The 16,497-nt window shown below is 33.1% G+C and overlaps 2 protein-coding genes across 2 annotated transcripts; both read left to right on the top strand.

Annotated features, from left to right (window-relative positions):
• The first annotated feature begins 1,047 nt into the window (after positions 1–1,047).
• Positions 1,048–4,954, top strand: LOC105136385 (plastidic ATP/ADP-transporter-like). The gene is made up of 5 exons (XM_011041697.1): positions 1,048–1,994; positions 2,697–2,951; positions 3,610–3,753; positions 3,849–4,196; positions 4,352–4,954. Exons 1-5 carry the CDS (start codon positions 1,233–1,235, stop codon positions 4,712–4,714), a joined length of 1,872 nt encoding a protein of 623 aa, XP_011039999.1. The 5' UTR covers positions 1,048–1,232; the 3' UTR covers positions 4,715–4,954.
• An 8,712-nt stretch (positions 4,955–13,666) lies between these two features.
• LOC105136384 (Phototropic-responsive NPH3 family protein) lies at positions 13,667–16,497 on the top strand. The gene is made up of 2 exons (XM_011041696.1): positions 13,667–14,801; positions 15,734–16,497. Exons 1-2 carry the CDS (start codon positions 14,037–14,039, stop codon positions 16,292–16,294), a joined length of 1,326 nt encoding a protein of 441 aa, XP_011039998.1. The 5' UTR covers positions 13,667–14,036; the 3' UTR covers positions 16,295–16,497.

The raw sequence follows: 16,497 nt of genomic DNA, 5'->3' as shown, positions 1-16,497 counted from the left end.
GTTGAATTTCTATTATATTTATTACTTATTACATAAACTAGTTATGTATTTATCGCTTTGGATAACAATTACTATGGTATCGTTTATTATTCAATATATAATAAAAAAAATAATGTTGCAGGCATGCACACACGAGTGAATTTAATTATAAAATCATAAACATTGTATATATGTGAATGGAATGTTAATATTGGAATATGCATATATTATATTATATTTTAAAATTATAAACATTCTATATTTACATAAAACTACGTACTTATCTAATATTAATGTATATATCTTAAACCAAGTTTAATGATATTTACATTATATTTATTATTTATAAGATGAAACAAATATAAAAAAATATTTAAATTGATTTGGATAAATAAGGATTAAGACATTACTACATCTTTGTCATCTCTGTAAAGATGAAAATAAAAATTTAATTTCTAAAAAGCCTTGAACAGAATTAGTTTTATTTTTTAAAAGTATACAAGGATATTCAAATAAAAAAATTAATTTAAATAAGTAAATATCATCCCGAGGTTAAATTGACATCCATGATAATAAAAGATAATGGAGGAGCTCACACACTTGTAGAGCTTGACATCTCTCTCACGGATCGCTTTCATGCCGCCCCTATGTATCCTGGTTGATTTTAAAAAGTGAAAAATATCTCAATTGCACACTAGCCATAAACAAAAGCCCTCAAGGACATTTATGGTCCCTTGCACTTGCCATGGTGAATTGGTGATCCCATTGCACACTCGTGAAGATTCCTCGTGCTTTTCCTCCCTGCCCGTGAGACCTTGACCGCACCACCACTTCCTTCTGTTTTTCTCCTCTTCAGCTCCCACTTGTTGGGCCCATTCTCTGATTTCTGAACCATTTTTTTTTTTGGTCTTCTTTCTTACCCCACAGATTGAAAACCTTCCCTAGTTTATATGACCAACTGTTAAAAAGAAAAATCTGTCGGTAATAAATTTTTTTCTGTTTGTTTTCGAAAGTTTTTTATACAGTAATTTTCTTTTTTTAAAAGACAACGAGGGTTTGGTTTGTTAGGTTGTTGATATAAAATGATATTTATATCAATTCTCTACTCTTCTATCTGAGCAAATACAATTTCCTTCGGCCACCGTATCTCTCTATCTCTGTCTCTCTTATGCTTTCGTATTGAAAAACCAAAGATTTGGGTTTTGTAAGGGACCTAAAGAGGGGTAGAGAGAGGGAAACAAAGAGGGAGAGACATGGAAGCGGTGTTACAAACCAGAGGGCTTCTTTCACTACCACCAAACCCCAAAGGTAGGGTTTTGTATCCTTCACAGGGCTTAAAGCAGAGGCTTTTTGCTACAAAACCTAAAACCTTTTCTGGGTTTTCTTTGTCTTCAAATGGGGTTCCAAAATTTCCTACCTCTGTATCAAAACCAAATGGTTTCTTCCCAAAAGATAGAAACTTGCATATTTGCAGGGCTGAGGCTGCAGCTGCAGCTGATGGACAGCCTTTGTTTGGTGAAGAAACGGATAAACCAAAGTTTTTGGGTATTGAGCTTACGACTTTCAAAAAAATTATCCCACTTGGGTTAATGTTCTTTTGTATTCTTTTTAACTACACAATCCTTAGAGACACTAAGGACGTGTTGGTTGTGACGGCCAAAGGTAGCAGTGCAGAAATCATACCATTTTTGAAAACTTGGGTGAATTTGCCTATGGCTATTGGGTTCATGTTATTGTATACAAAATTGGCCAATGTCTTGTCTAAGCAGGCTCTCTTTTATACTGTGATTCTTCCTTTTATTGCCTTTTTTGGGGCTTTTGGGTTTGTTTTGTATCCACTCAGTAATTATATCCACCCAGAAGCATTTGCTGATAAACTTCTCAATGTACTTGGCCCAAGGTTTCTTGGTCCTCTTGCAATTATGAGGATTTGGACTTTTTGTTTGTTCTATGTCATGGCTGAATTGTGGGGGAGTGTGGTGGTATCGGTGCTGTTCTGGGGATTTGCTAATCAGGTAGTCATCCTTCTTTTTGAAGTTTCTTTTGGATTCAAAGTTGTCTGCTTGATTGTTTGTAGCTTTGGTTATTTTTTTTGCTATATAAATTGTCTTAATATTTCATTTCTTTTTTTTTCCCCTAAAATAAAAAAAAAAGAAAGGAAAAATCTACGTGTGACAGGTTACTAATATGTTACTTATGCTTTTTTATAATAAATAGTTCTTTGGATTGTTATAAAGCTGCTCTGAAACGGAACAAAGTTGTTTTAGTTTTGTTCTGAATTTGAGTTGTAGTTTGCATAAGGGCTTACATGTTGAACTCAATGATTTTTCCAATCGATTCATAAGTTCCCACTTCATTTCTGCTACTTCGGTTTTTTCATCCAGAGCAAATATATGCCAAGTTTTTGCTTGGATGCTGTTGCCTCAGCATCCGTGCCATGCTTAAAAGGAGATTCATGGGCTATGAAATTGAGATGCCAAGGGCTGTGAGTGTAGTAGTTAGAGTGAAGTAAAATTAGTTTGGTTAATAAATTTTGTCGTTAGGGTGAATAATCTCTGCACTTTAAGTTCAGTCCTGGTTTCACAAAAAATTACAAGGCATCGAAAATTGTAAATGTGATTGTCTTGTTCTCAAATTTTCCTTTTCTTTTCCCTATCTGAATGGCATGTAAATATTGATCAAAGCTTCCACTTAATGATGTTGTGTGTATTGTGCAGATCACTACTGTAGATGAAGCAAAACGGTTTTACCCACTTTTTGGACTTGGGGCGAATGTTGCTCTGATTTTCTCAGGCCGAACAGTGAAGTACTTCTCAAATTTGAGGAAAAACTTGGGTCCTGGTGTTGATGGCTGGGCCGTCTCCCTCAAAGGAATGATGAGCATTGTGGTGCTGATGGGGCTTGCAATATGTTTGTGTTACTGGTGGGTGAATACTTTTGTTCCTCTACCAACCCGCAGCACGAAGAAGAAGGTAATCTGCTGCAAGGACTCTATGAACCCTCGAAGCAATATGTTTGTGTTACTGGTGGCTCGCAAAATCTAATTTTTTATTATGAAATTGAACTATAGCATACCTGAAATAATTACCAGATTCTTTAATTTGGTACTGGGTGCTTTTTCTCACCAGCTACTCTGCAATTCTTTTTAGTATGGCACTCTTTAATCAAGGAACAGGTACTGAAATGTGATGAGACATCATCTTACCAGCTACATACTTATCTAGATGGGCTTACCACTGTAATTTTGTTAGCAAGGACCTTTTTTTTTAAAAATATTTATTCAAGGTGCTGGAAAGCTGTATTTTGTAGCTCTTATAAAACAAACAAAAAGGTCTCAGAACTTGAAGGAGCCTTGTATATAGAAATTGAAGGGTGTCATAACATCCTTACAAATTATCTAAAGCCAGCGTGCTGAAGAAAGAATACCTGTTTTGCGAATTTTTTCTCTATATCAATAAATGTACAACCACATCAAATTTATTACTTGGAGAGGGTCATGTGCATGTTCTGGTATAATATATATTTTCCCTTGTTAACAAGCGAGATTCAATTGATGAGCATATACTTTGAAGACTCAGTGTAGTAATTTAATGGTATAACAAGGTTCCCTTTTTGAAAATCCGTGTGCAGGAAAAGCCAAAGATGAGCACAATGGAGAGCTTGAAGTTCCTTGTGTCTTCTAGATATATTAGAGATCTTGCGACTTTGGTGGTTGCATATGGTATTAGCATCAACCTTGTTGAGGTTACCTGGAAATCAAAGCTAAAGGCGCAGGTAAACTTTATCTGATCCTGTCCTTGTCCTCTTCTCTCTGAGCTTATCGATTACTGATTCTCTTTCCCTCCCCACTCTGCCATTCATTTTTGCAGTTTCCCAGCCCGAATGAGTACTCTGCGTTTATGGGTGACTTTTCAACAGCAACGGGAATAGCGACTTTCACGATGATGCTTCTAAGCCAATTAATATTTGACAAATATGGATGGGGAGTTGCAGCCAAAATCACACCCACGGTCCTGCTTCTAACAGGAGTCGGTTTCTTCTCTCTGATATTGTTTGGCGGTCCTCTTGCACCCACCCTCACACAGTTTGGGATGACTCCTCTTCTTGCTGCTGTATACGTGGGTGCTATGCAAAACATTTTCAGCAAGAGTGCAAAATACAGTTTGTTTGATCCATGCAAAGAAATGGCCTATATTCCCTTGGATGAGGACACTAAGGTTTGGACCTTTTGCTTGTTATAGATGCTTTTGTAGTTTAAACTGGCAATCTATTTCAATCATTCTGAGACAGTTTTGATGCAGGATATGGAATACTGAATTTAAAAATGGCTAGATGTTCAGTGCTAATTTTGCTTCTCCAATCTGTGCTGTAGGTTAAAGGGAAGGCAGCCATTGATGTTGTGTGCAATCCTTTGGGGAAGTCTGGAGGAGCTCTCATTCAACAGTTTATGATCTTAACCTTTGGGTCGCTTGCCAATTCAACGCCGTACCTCGGAGGAGTACTTCTGGTAATCGTGTTTGCATGGTTAGGTGCAGCCAAGTCTCTTGATACCCAGTTCACTGCTCTGCGTCAGGAAGAAGAGCTCGAGAAGGAGATGGAAAGGGCGGCAGTGAAGATCCCTGTAGTGTCTCAAGAAGGTGGGAACGGCTCTCTTTCAAGTGGCACTGCACTCAATCCAACAATAGGTGACCCATCCAGCAGTTCATCCGAACCCTCAGCTCCCCGTAACGTCTAGTATATTTCTTCCATTCTCTGCCGAGGCATTCTGGAAGAATAAGGCGAGCTCGATGAGAAAGCGCTTGTAGGTGAATTGATTTGTTGTAGGAATTTATTTACAGAAAAAGAACAATCGATGCATCTTGCTGTTCTTTAAGTCAACTTTCTCCTTGACAACAGTGTCCGTCCAGTTTTTTAGTCTCTGTTGCAGAATTGAAATTGAATAAATATTTATAGAAATCTGTTTTTTTCACAATAATTTCACTTTTGGGAATGAATCCATCATGGGGCATCATAATCACAACAATTTTGTAGTGTATGTCTATATAAAATGAGTGGGATGTTTGTGAAAAAAGAAAAGTAAGGTGTGGGCTAATGAGTAGTTGCTTTGGAAGGAACTAATGAAAAAAGAAAGTGGGCTATTGAGATGAGATCAATTAAAGAATCGATTGAAACTGAAATTTTGATTCAAAATCAAAGGCAAAAACGAAAAAGAAAAGGCAAAGGTAAGAGAAATGGGTGCATGGAGAGGAGAAAGTGACAATAAGGAAAATCAAGCAAGATAAAAGGCAAGAACTTAAACTAGGTATTGTTTTCTTTTTGTTAGTGAACTAGGAACTCAAATAATTTTCAAGTTTCTCGTATAAATCAAAAGTACTCACTTGGAAAAACATTGACTTTGTTGCAAAAAAAATAATAAAAAAAATTATTAGAGTATAGAGATGCCAAGGTTGCCAAGAAAAATGGGGAAAAGAACATGAAAAAAGGAAAGATTTTTTGGTTTTTCCACCACAATGCTAGATGTTTTTCAAGATTTTCTAACAAATAAAAAAAGATGCTTCTCCTAACCTTTTCTCATTAATGAATTATTTTTTGGATAAAAATACTCTTTAAATGTTCAATTAATTATAAATTTATCCAACATACACACACATTTATATCTTAACCTTATTTTTTCACTCTCACTTCTCTTATTGCAATCTCATATTGTAATCTCACTGTGCTTCTATCATCCATAAAAAAAAAATTTGAAGAAGAAAAAGAATGAATTGAAGGTATGTTGAGCTTTTAGTTATCTTTTACTTGCTTGATGTGTTGTATTATCTGTTTTGTTAAGTAATTTTTTCTTGGATTTTAGGGTTTCAATTTTTTTTTTAGAGGAGATTGATTTTCAAGTATATAAATTTTAGAATTTAAAATTTAAAGCATTTTAGTTGAGAATAATATACATGATAAATATGGATTTGCCATTGTTATTGTAGATGTTAGAGGTTTTTAAGATGAGAATAACAAAAAAGTTATAGGCCTGTAATTATTAATGAAAAAGGTGTTGGAGAAATTTGGTTCATAATATTTGACCTAACTGATTTAAGACTCTTAAATAAATCAACTTGAGTATATATGGATACTAACTTCTCTATAGTTATAACATGTATTTGTTGCCCAGCAAATATAAGACTTTATTATATCTACCACTGTAAACTCTAATACACACTATAAAACTATTGATTCAACATAATCAAACAAGTATTATTATATTTCAACTTGGCCTCTAATTAGTATCTTTGTCCTTTCTGATCCCGTCTTTAGTTTCTTTTTCAATTATCTTAAAGTTCACTATGTAATACTTTAGATGAATAATTTATAGACCACACATCTTAAATATAAGCTTTTTTCTTTATATATATAATTCCTAAATTTAGGTAGGAGTTGAATTTTGTTCCTATAATTTATTTTGGAAAGAAGATAGTTTCAAAATTTAGATAGAAGTTGAGTGTGCGAAGGCCTATTCTTATATCTAAACCCTAATTTTTTAGTCTCACTTGTCTTTCTTTTGTATTCTCATCATGCTTTTCCGATCTACAGAAGAAAAGAAATTGAAGAAACTGTTGTTATTCTTCATAATTGAAAGAGAATAAATTAAAGGTATGTTCAACTTCTTCTTATCTTTTACTTGTTTGGTATGTTGCATTCTCTATTTGGTTAAATTTTTTGTCCTTGGATTCTTGGGTTTTAATTTTTTTTTATGGGGATTGGCTTTCAAGTATATTACCTTTAATATTTGGAATGGGAGGCATTCGAGCTAAGAATGATGTACTAGACAAATATTGATTTATCATTGTCACGACAATTATCATAGGTTTTTAAGAGCAGAACAACCAAAAAGTTAAAGACCTGAAATTATTAATGAAAAAGGCATTAAAATTTTTTGTTTTATATGGTTTGACTTACCAATAGATTTTAGATCCTAAAATGAGCCAACTTAGTATATTGACACTAATTTCTCTTTAGTTAGAACATGCATTTTTCCTTCATCCACCATAAGACTTTATTATATATACCATTTTAAGCTCTAAGACACACTATAAAACCATTGATTCTGCAAAACCAATCAAGAATTGCTATATTTCAACTTGGCATCTAACTAATATCCTTGTTTTTTTTTATCTCATCCTCAGTTTTCTTTTATAGCAATTTTAAAGTTCATCCTTTAAAATTTTATAATGCGATACTATAAATGAATAATTCATAGATCATGCAGCTTAAATATAATTTAATATAATATTTAAAGATGCTATTTTGTTTTTTAGAAAGAAGATAGTTTTAAAATTTAGGGAAGAGTGTGTATGTATGTGTGTGTGTGTGTGTGTATATATCCAAATTTTCTTTCTCACTTCTCTTTTTATTGTATTCTCACTATGATTTAACTGTAAAAAAGAAGAAGAAGAGAAACTAAATAAGTTGTTGTTGCTATTCTTTGTAATTAAAAGATAACAAATCAAAGGTATGTCCAAATTTTTGTTGTCTTTTACTTATTTGGTGTGTTGCATTTTCTATTATGTTAAGTTGCCTTTCCTTGGATTCTAGGGTTTTAATTTGTTTTTTTTATTGACTTTCAAGTGTATTAAGTTTATAATTTGGAATTAGGGGCATTTGAATTAAAAATTATGTTCTTAATGAATGCTAAATTTTCATTGTCATTGCAGTTATCATAGGTTTTTAAGAAGGAAACAACAAAAAACTTTTAGACTTGAAATTATTATTGAAAAAGGCATTGAAAAAAATTCAATTCATGAGGTTTGACTCACCAATTGATTTAAGACCTTAAAATAAGCCAGCTTGATTATATAGACACTCATTTCTCTTTAGATAGAACATATATATATATATATATATATATGTATGTATGTATATATATGTATGTATGTATGTATCGCTTGTCACCATAAGACTTTATTTTATTTACCAATCTAAGCTCTATAACACACTTTAAAGCCATTGATTTAGCAAAATAAAACAAAGGTTGTTATATTTGAACTTGACCCGTGACTAATATTTTTGCCTTTTCTAATCTTATCCTTAGTTTCTTTTACAATTATCCTAAAGTTCACCCTTCAAAAGTTAATATATGGATGAATAATTTGTAAACCACATATCTTAAATACAATTTAATATAATATGCGAAGATAATTTCCAAATTCAGGTAAGAGTTAAGTTATTTTCTAAAATCTATTTTAGCAAGAAGTTAGTTTTAAAATTTATGTAGGAGTTAAGTGTGTATGTATTATTATATCTTACCATATTCTCACTATGCTTCATCATCAATAAAATAAAATAAATTAAAGAAGTTGTTGTTGCTATTCTTCACAGATGAAAAGGAATGAATCGAAGATATGTCCAACTTCTTCTTATCTTTTACTTGGTGTGTTGCATGATTTGTTTTGTTAAGTTTTTTCCCCCCCTTGGATTCTAGGCTTTTAATTTGTTTTGTTAAGGATTTACTTTCAAGTTTAAGATTTGAAATTTGGGGCATTCTAACCACTAATGATGTATTTGAGAAATGATGAGTTGTCACTGTCATTGTAGTTGTTATAGGTTTTTAAGAAAGAAAAAACCAAAAGTTATAGCTTGGAATTATTATTGAAAAAGGTGTTGAAGAAATTTGATTTATAAGGTTTGACTTACTAGTTGATTGAAGACCCTAAAATGAGCCAATATGAGTATATGGACACTAATTCTGCTTTAGTTAGAACATGTATTTGTCACTTGATTTTCATGAGACTTTATTATATTTACCAATTTAAGCTCCATAACACACTTTAAAGCCATTGATTTAGCAAAACCAAACAATTGTTGTTTTATTTAAACTTAGCTTCTCACTAATATCTCTACCTTTTCATCTCATCCTTAATTGTTTTTCCAATTATTTTAAAGTTCACCCTTCAAAAGTTTGATGTAATTTTCGTGAGGGGTGCGCAGGTCGACGTGACATCGTCTGACGACGGTGGGAGGCTTTTGTCGTGTTTCTTGTGTAAAGTGTTGTGTGTTGGGAAGGGTTTTTGAATTTAATCATAAAATTATAATTAATGTTTAGGAGTCACCACCTAGTATTATGGTCATTAGAAACCTATAGTTTGTGAGAGTCTGGGCAAGGGGCTGGTTTTGTAAAGGGAAGACACATCACCCCCAATGCATCCTTCTTAAGCTAAGTTGCATTGTTGTTTGATTTTTTTTCTAAATCGGGTTTCTATTCACTGATCATTTCTAAGATTCAAGACAAATCTTTCTTCATGATAAATTTTTTACCTTATTGGGCTACATCCTCTATTCTAAAGTCTGAATTTTAGCATCGTATTTATTTATACATTGTATTTTTAATACCTGATGGAGTATTTTATTGTATAATTTTATACCCATAAATATTAAAGTCTACATCTGGACCCTAAAAAAAATATTGAAAAAAGAGTTTTGATATTTTTTTCAAACTCTAATAGATAATCATAAACTGGAGATTGAAAAAAGAGTTTTGATATTTTTGTCAAACTCTAATAGATAATCATAAACTGGTTATGTTATCCATTTCACATTTTAAAACGTGAAAAAGATGCAATTTTTTTTAGTGAAGATATGCTTGGAAAAGTTTTAGAATTTAGCCATATGCATGAAAATAATTTTTTTAAAATAAAAAAATAATTTCAATGTTTTTTAGATTTTTTTGAAAATGTTTTGATGTTTTTTTTTGAAAAATTTTGAAGAAAATCACGTATTTTAATACCAGATTTGTATTCCATAGTATAAATATACAACCCGATATTATGCAAAATTGATAGAAAAATATTTGAGAAAATCATGATTTTTTTTTAAAGGATTTTTGAATTTTTTTTGAAAATTTTTGTTTTGTTTATTTTTTATTTTATATATAATATTATATATACATATATATTAAATATACATGGGTTGGGTCGGCCTAGGTAAGTGGGCCGATATTGGCCTGGCAGATCCTTTTTCCTTTGATGGTGGGCCAAATTTGCAGAATGTGAATACTAGTTCACATTCTACATGCAACTCTGCAGTTGCAGATGGCGAAGAGGAATGGAAGGTAACCTTGCGGAGAGACAGGAGCTGCTGTCACTGGCCTGGTGTGAAGTGGGTGGAGGTTCTGGTGGAAGAAATGGTGGTGGCTTTGGTTGATAGCTAGAACGACGAAGAGAGAGAGGGGGAGAAAAATTGCAAAAAACAAGGTAGTGAGGCTGGTTTTTTTTTTTTTTTTCTTTCTGATTTTGGACCTGGTTTTCTCCTCTCTTAGGTCATGAAATCTACCTCTATTTATAGGTTGTGGAAGAGGGTAATCTTGTCCACACTAGAGAAAAATTCCAACCCTTGATTCAACATGGAAGAATCCCAACCGTTGGCTCAAAGTAGACATTGAGTTGTCAAATTCGCATAAAAAAAAAGCTGCTTGAGTTAGCTTGTTGACATTGAGCTGTCAAATCCGCATAAAAAAAAAAAAGCTGCTTGAGTTAGCTTGTTTAAGCCTGGACTAGCGCTATCTCATTGCCATTCAAACTAAAATGTTCACTTGGAGTTGTAGAGGAATTGCAAGGGGTCATTTGCGTTCATGTGTTGTAAGATTTGATGGAGTAATGAAGCATTAAGTGCACTTAAAAAGTAACCACCTAGGCAGCATTCTCGGGTAAAATCGGGGAAGACAATGAACAGTGATCAGATGACGCATCAATTGGTCGTCTTTATATATATATATATATATATTCAAAATGACACCATTTTGGATTGAATTAGGAATTTTTATTGATTTTTAATTTAGTCCTTTATCTTTCAATTGGTTTCAATTGAACCCCTAATTAACCATAAACTTTTGATTTAATGCAATTAGACCCTTGTAGAACTTCAACTTTAGCCCTGGATTTACCCGCCTTTTGCAATTTAGTTCTTGGTCTACTCTCAATTGACCATTAAACTTTTAATTTCTTCAATCTCACTCCCAGTTTTTGTCAATTAAGATTTTATAGTTTGACATCTTTTGCAGATTGGTCACTGGTCGAGAATTTTATCAATTTAACCCCTAACTAAACCCAAAACTTCAATTTTCTTGCAATTTTAGCCCTGATTTCAATTAATTAACTTGGAAAAAAATAAATTTGATCTCTGAAAATTTTAATCTTCTTAATTAAGTTTAAATTAGGCTTCCAAACTTAATTTTTCACCAATTAAGCCCCAAATAAAATTAATTTAACCCATTTAAAGTATAATTAAGTCCTTGCACTTAATTAAATCCTTCAATTGGACCCAAATTAATTCTTAAACATAATTAAAATTTAATTTGGCCAATGATTACATCAAATTGACCTATTTAAAAATTTGATTATATATTTTTCTCTATTTTTTAGGTATAATAGGATACAATTACGTCTTAAAATTTCCTCCAAAATTGCAGTTTGATTTCCTAGCATACTTTCTCTACATTGCTAGTCTTTATTTTATTTTTTATTTTTTATTTTTAAAAAATTTGAATTTTGATAAATAACCCAAAATTAGTTTATGATAATAATAATAAGTACGAATGCTTTATAGATCATACATCTTAAATACAACTTAATATAATATGTGAAGATAATTCCATAATCCAGTAATAGTTGTGTTTTTTCTAAAATTTATTTTGGTAAAACATTGTTTCAAAATTTGGTTGGGAGTTGATATATTCCTAAAGTCTATTGAAAAGAAGATAATTTATAAATATAAATTTATGTAGGAGTTGAGATGGACTAACCTAGGAGCTGTGGATAATGTGTTGCCTAACTAGATCAATTTAATAAATTATAATATTGAAAAGTGAAGAATATTTTTTATTTAGAAACTTATTGTGATCTTTGTAAAATAGTTTAGGCATTTTCTTGCAATGATAATATCAATGGTTTCTCACAAATTTACAAAATAATTATATGAAATAGAATTTCTCAAAATCTAGAGAATTTTATAATTTTGTAAAGCATTAAACTCCCTTGTTTAGGGTAAACAATGTACAGAATTAAGGGAAAGTCGTTCACGAGCAACTACAATTGCCTGTTTTTTCAGAAAATAGCCTAATTAGTGTTGTTTGACTGCTGATCAAGTCATCAATGATATATGTTTATTTGTCGTTGTATGGAATTTTGAAGCTTGATGTCTCTATATGATCTTTTTGCAAGGCTAAATCATATCTTTTTTTGGAAATCATATCTCATGGATTGACTAATATAATTGCACATTATATCCTTAGCAAAACATATATTAAATCATGATTGATTGATTATATATGTTTGTACACGCATAATACAATATGCAATTAATGTCTGACATTTTAACTATTTCTTGTCTCTAAAAATAAAGAATATCATGAAAAATAGATTTAACTTGAACATGATTTCTATTTTTTCCAAATTCAAAATAATATAATATAATATAAACATATTTTCTAGTTTTTTAAATTAGAAAAATGTTTTGAAACTTTAAGAAATTAACATGTTTTCTAATTTTTCATTGGGAAAAAATGCTAGAAAATTAGAAGAAAACAGAAAAAAGAAAAAGGAAAATTATTTTTTGTTGTTCAACACATCCTAAGATTCTAAGAATATGTTCTTAGTGCATAAATCTTTTTTTTTTAATGGTATATGGTAAAGAAGTAGAAGACCAAGAAGATAATAAGATTTTAATTTAATTTGTTTATGTTTTCATCATGGATTTAAAAATAAAAAGAGACCCAAATGTAAAAAAAAAAAAGAAAAAAGATTAGGGAAGGAGACGACGTAGAAATAGTGGTAGAAGGAAGAAAAAGCAAAAATTATAAAAGCATTTCGAATATTAAATTAATTATAATAACAATCCTTCAATTTCAGAATTGTTTTTCTGTTGACTAAATTTGTACATTCCGAGCTTAATATGAAAAGTATTATTATCTATATAAATAATATAATAAAAAATGTAATAAAAAACTGAGACAAAGTATCAACACGTTTAAATACATATTTTTTCAATACAAATTATATTTATAGAACGATGGTTCCATCATTATTTTATAAATTTTTATTTTTTTTCAAATTTTTTTATATTTTTGAATTATTTTGATATATATATATATATTGATATTAATAATAAATTTTAAAAAATAAAAAATATTTTTTAATATATTTCTTGAAATTACTATTAGTTACATTATCATTTTTAATATCTATATAGGGTGCTGTTGTAGAACCTCAGCTTCCGTCAGGGGCCATCAAGATTGACCTTAACTATATAAAATACGTCCTTGAAGTTTAGATATTGCTAATCAAATTACCAGAAATAAAGTGATAACTCTTTTCTATGCTTTCTCGTGATCCGTACAGGATTCAACCCCTTATTTGGATGCTTCCGAGTATATGCATGAAGCTTCGAGTTGCTCACCTGCTCGGCAGTACTCGCTCTGATTACTTGGGTGGGAGAAATTGAAGTCTTTTCGTAGATGACAACACACTACAGGCATCTATAGGATGGTCTTTCTGCAATTTGTTTCCTCATGCTCTTACTTGAACTCCCCCCCACCCCTCCCTGTCTCTATATATGTATATGTATATGTATATGTATATGTACGAGTATCTTTCATCCTAGCCTATACATGTATGATTTGGTGCTGTTATAATTAATTTTATTCTCCGTAGAAGAGAATAAGCCAGGATGCGTCATAGGAAGGAATATTAGCATTGAAGAGAATTTGTCTTCTCCTCTCCTTCTGTACCCTCTTCTTATCCTTCTTCCCCTACATCCATCCATTCCTCATAACCTCCATAGAAAGACAAACATCATCATCTCTAAGTCTAGACCCTTCGATTTATATCATCCCTATATATGTAGGTACATTTATCCTCTTTCACAGGAAAGATCAAGGGCCTTTGAATTCCGCCCCGCAGCTGCTCAATGCATCGGATATTTTTTCCACTTGCAATGTTACAAGAGATTATACTTTAGGATGAAAACCTCTTGTATAAACAAGAGCTATCAACAGTATATATTAGTCCTTCTCAAAAATGCTTGACTACTCTTCCACCAAAATGAAGAAGGCCTCTTTCCCAGAATTTCTCCTTTTCTCAGGATCAAAGACATCCCAGTTAGCCGCCGAAAGCTGGTTCGACGATGCATGCATCCTTGATATGGACTATTTTGTTAAGACCCTAGCCGGAATTAAGGCTAAGGGTGTCCGTCCGGACCTTATTGGTTCAATCATAGCTCATTATGCATCAAAGTGGCTACCAGAACTCTCTGATGATCACCAACCTAGTACAGACAAGGGAATTGCAAACTTTCCAGAATCCCCAGAGAGTGTCACGACTTCATGGATGAAAAAGAGATTTTTCGTCGAAACCCTGGTGGGAATCCTGCCTCCGGAGAAGGATTCCATCCCATGTAGCTTCCTCCTACGCCTTCTCCGGATCGCAAACATGGTCAGTGTGGAGCCTGCATATAGAGCTGAGCTTGAAAAGAGGATTTCATGGCAACTTGACCAAGCTTCACTGAAAGAGCTACTGATACCGTCGTTTAGTCACACTTGCGGGACATTGCTAGATGTCGAGCTAATAATTCGTCTAGTGGGGAGGTTTGTTAGTTTAGATGAGGTTGCTAAAAGTGGTGCTGCCTTAATTAAGGTAGCTAAGCTTGTTGATTCTTACTTAGCAGAAGCTGCTGTGGATTCTAATTTGAGTTTATCCGAGTTTGTTGCTCTTGCTGGTGCTCTCCCAAGTCATGCCCGCGCCACAGATGATGGTTTATACCGTGCCATCGATACTTATCTTAAAGTAAGTAGTCAGTAGTACTGTTAATCAATAAATTAATTATTTTGTATGTAATTTTCTTCTTCTTTTTCTCCAATTAACTAGTGCAAACGCACACCATGCTTGTTCCTCTAGCTAAGTCAGTGCCTCGGGACCAAGAAAGGCAAGCCTGTTTCACACGAGCCGATTAAGTACATTGTTAGTCTCAGGTGATAAGCAGGTTGTGGTCTCGGCAGAGTTTCTTGGTTCAATTAAGCTACAGGAACAAAAAACATTAATGACGTTTGTAGTTCAAATCTCAGGGTCAAGGTATTTGGAATGATTAATTGTGATATGAATGTTAGCAACGTTGGAAGCATTGATTCAAATGTTGAACATGTTGTCAAATGCAATCGAGTGAAAGCAAGTAGAGAGTATAAAAATGCTTGAGAATAACACACTTAAAACAGGACAGTTAGGAAACAAAAGGTTCATGTTGGGACCGATCTAGAGGAATAAATGGCTGCTGCTGTGTGGGGTTTCTGTCAGCAGCAGAAGATTCTTTCATCAGAACAATTCTGGGGTGGGGTGGCGTTATTGCAAAGCAGGAGCAACTTGACATGAAGGGTGGTGTCAGTGTCGAATTATATTGGCATTTGACATGTTTCTTTATGCATCATGAGATCAATATTAACAGCATCAATCAGAGTGTATAAGCATTCAATTCACTGTTATGTTGTTTTCACTAGCCTGCATCTGAAATCTCCCTCATTAATGGAGTGGGACTCGGTACTTGCTAGTTGCTACAAGCTTGTACCCTGCCTATCCAAATAAAAGATGGATATTATCACACATACAAAAACATTTTAGTCTAGAGAAATTATTTAGTTTCTAGTATTCTGTGACTGGAATATTTATGGATCGGTATTTTTGAAGTACCTTGTGGATGATAAATTAATGCTCTCTTCTGATCTCAGGCACATCCTGGAGTGTCAAAGCAAGAAAGAAAGGTTCTTTTTAGATTAATTGATAGCCGGAAACTCTCCCAGGAAGCATCACTCCATGCTGCCCAGAATGAACGATTGCCCGTTCGTGCTGTGATCCAAGTCCTCTTCTCCGAGCATACCAAACTTAATCGACAAATGGATTGGAGCGGGTCATTTAGTGGAACTAGAAGCCCCTACATAGGGCTTGAGGCCCCGGCCAGGTGCCTTTCGAAACGTGAACTGAGCATGCAACAAACAGAGGTAAGGAAGCTCAGAGAAGATGTGCACAGGCTACAAAGCCAATGCTATGCCATGCAAGCGCAAATGGAAAGGTCGTGGGAGAAAAAGAAAGGGTTTTTCAGGTGGAAGAAGCTTGGGAATGTCATGCCTTCAATGAAAAGTCATAACGTTAGTGTTGTTGATAAGATTGAAGAGAGTAATGAAGGAGAAGGAGAGGTGGGTTTTGGGATACGAACTCCCGTGGACTTGAAGACAAAGCTAGTGAGAGGCAAAAATAAAGCTCCTCTCATGTGGAGAAAATCAACGTCCTGAAGGTCAAGGGATATGATCGATCGGCGTGCCCAGTCGGCCGGTTTTTATGCTAAGCCGAGTCAAAATCCAATTAATTAAATTAATTAGCAGTAATAGATTTTGGTTTTCAGGCGTTGTACAATATGTTCCTTGTTATTATAATTATGACTCGAGGAATAATGAAGTATGTATGGAATAAGAAATCTCTTCCATTTTCATGTATA

This window comes from Populus euphratica, unplaced genomic scaffold (assembly GCF_000495115.2).
Source record: "Populus euphratica unplaced genomic scaffold, PopEup_1.0 scaffold174.1, whole genome shotgun sequence".
NCBI lineage: Eukaryota > Viridiplantae > Streptophyta > Magnoliopsida > Malpighiales > Salicaceae > Populus > Populus euphratica.
Note: the sequence above shows the minus strand (reverse complement) of the source record. Positions and strands in the feature narration are given on the sequence as shown.

Excerpts from the sequence above, each read along its gene's own strand:
- LOC105136385 (XM_011041697.1), top strand. The coding sequence starts at position 1,233 with ATGGAAGCGGTGTTACAAACCAGAGGGCTTCTTTCACTACCACCAAAC. Across the intron at positions 1,995-2,696 it reads TCTGGGGATTTGCTAATCAG|ATCACTACTGTAGATGAAGC; the intron begins GTAGTCATCCTT and ends TGTATTGTGCAG. Across the intron at positions 2,952-3,609 it reads CCCGCAGCACGAAGAAGAAG|GAAAAGCCAAAGATGAGCAC; the intron begins GTAATCTGCTGC and ends ATCCGTGTGCAG.
- LOC105136384 (XM_011041696.1), top strand. The coding sequence starts at position 14,037 with ATGCTTGACTACTCTTCCACCAAAATGAAGAAGGCCTCTTTCCCAGAA. Across the intron at positions 14,802-15,733 it reads CCATCGATACTTATCTTAAA|GCACATCCTGGAGTGTCAAA; the intron begins GTAAGTAGTCAG and ends TTCTGATCTCAG.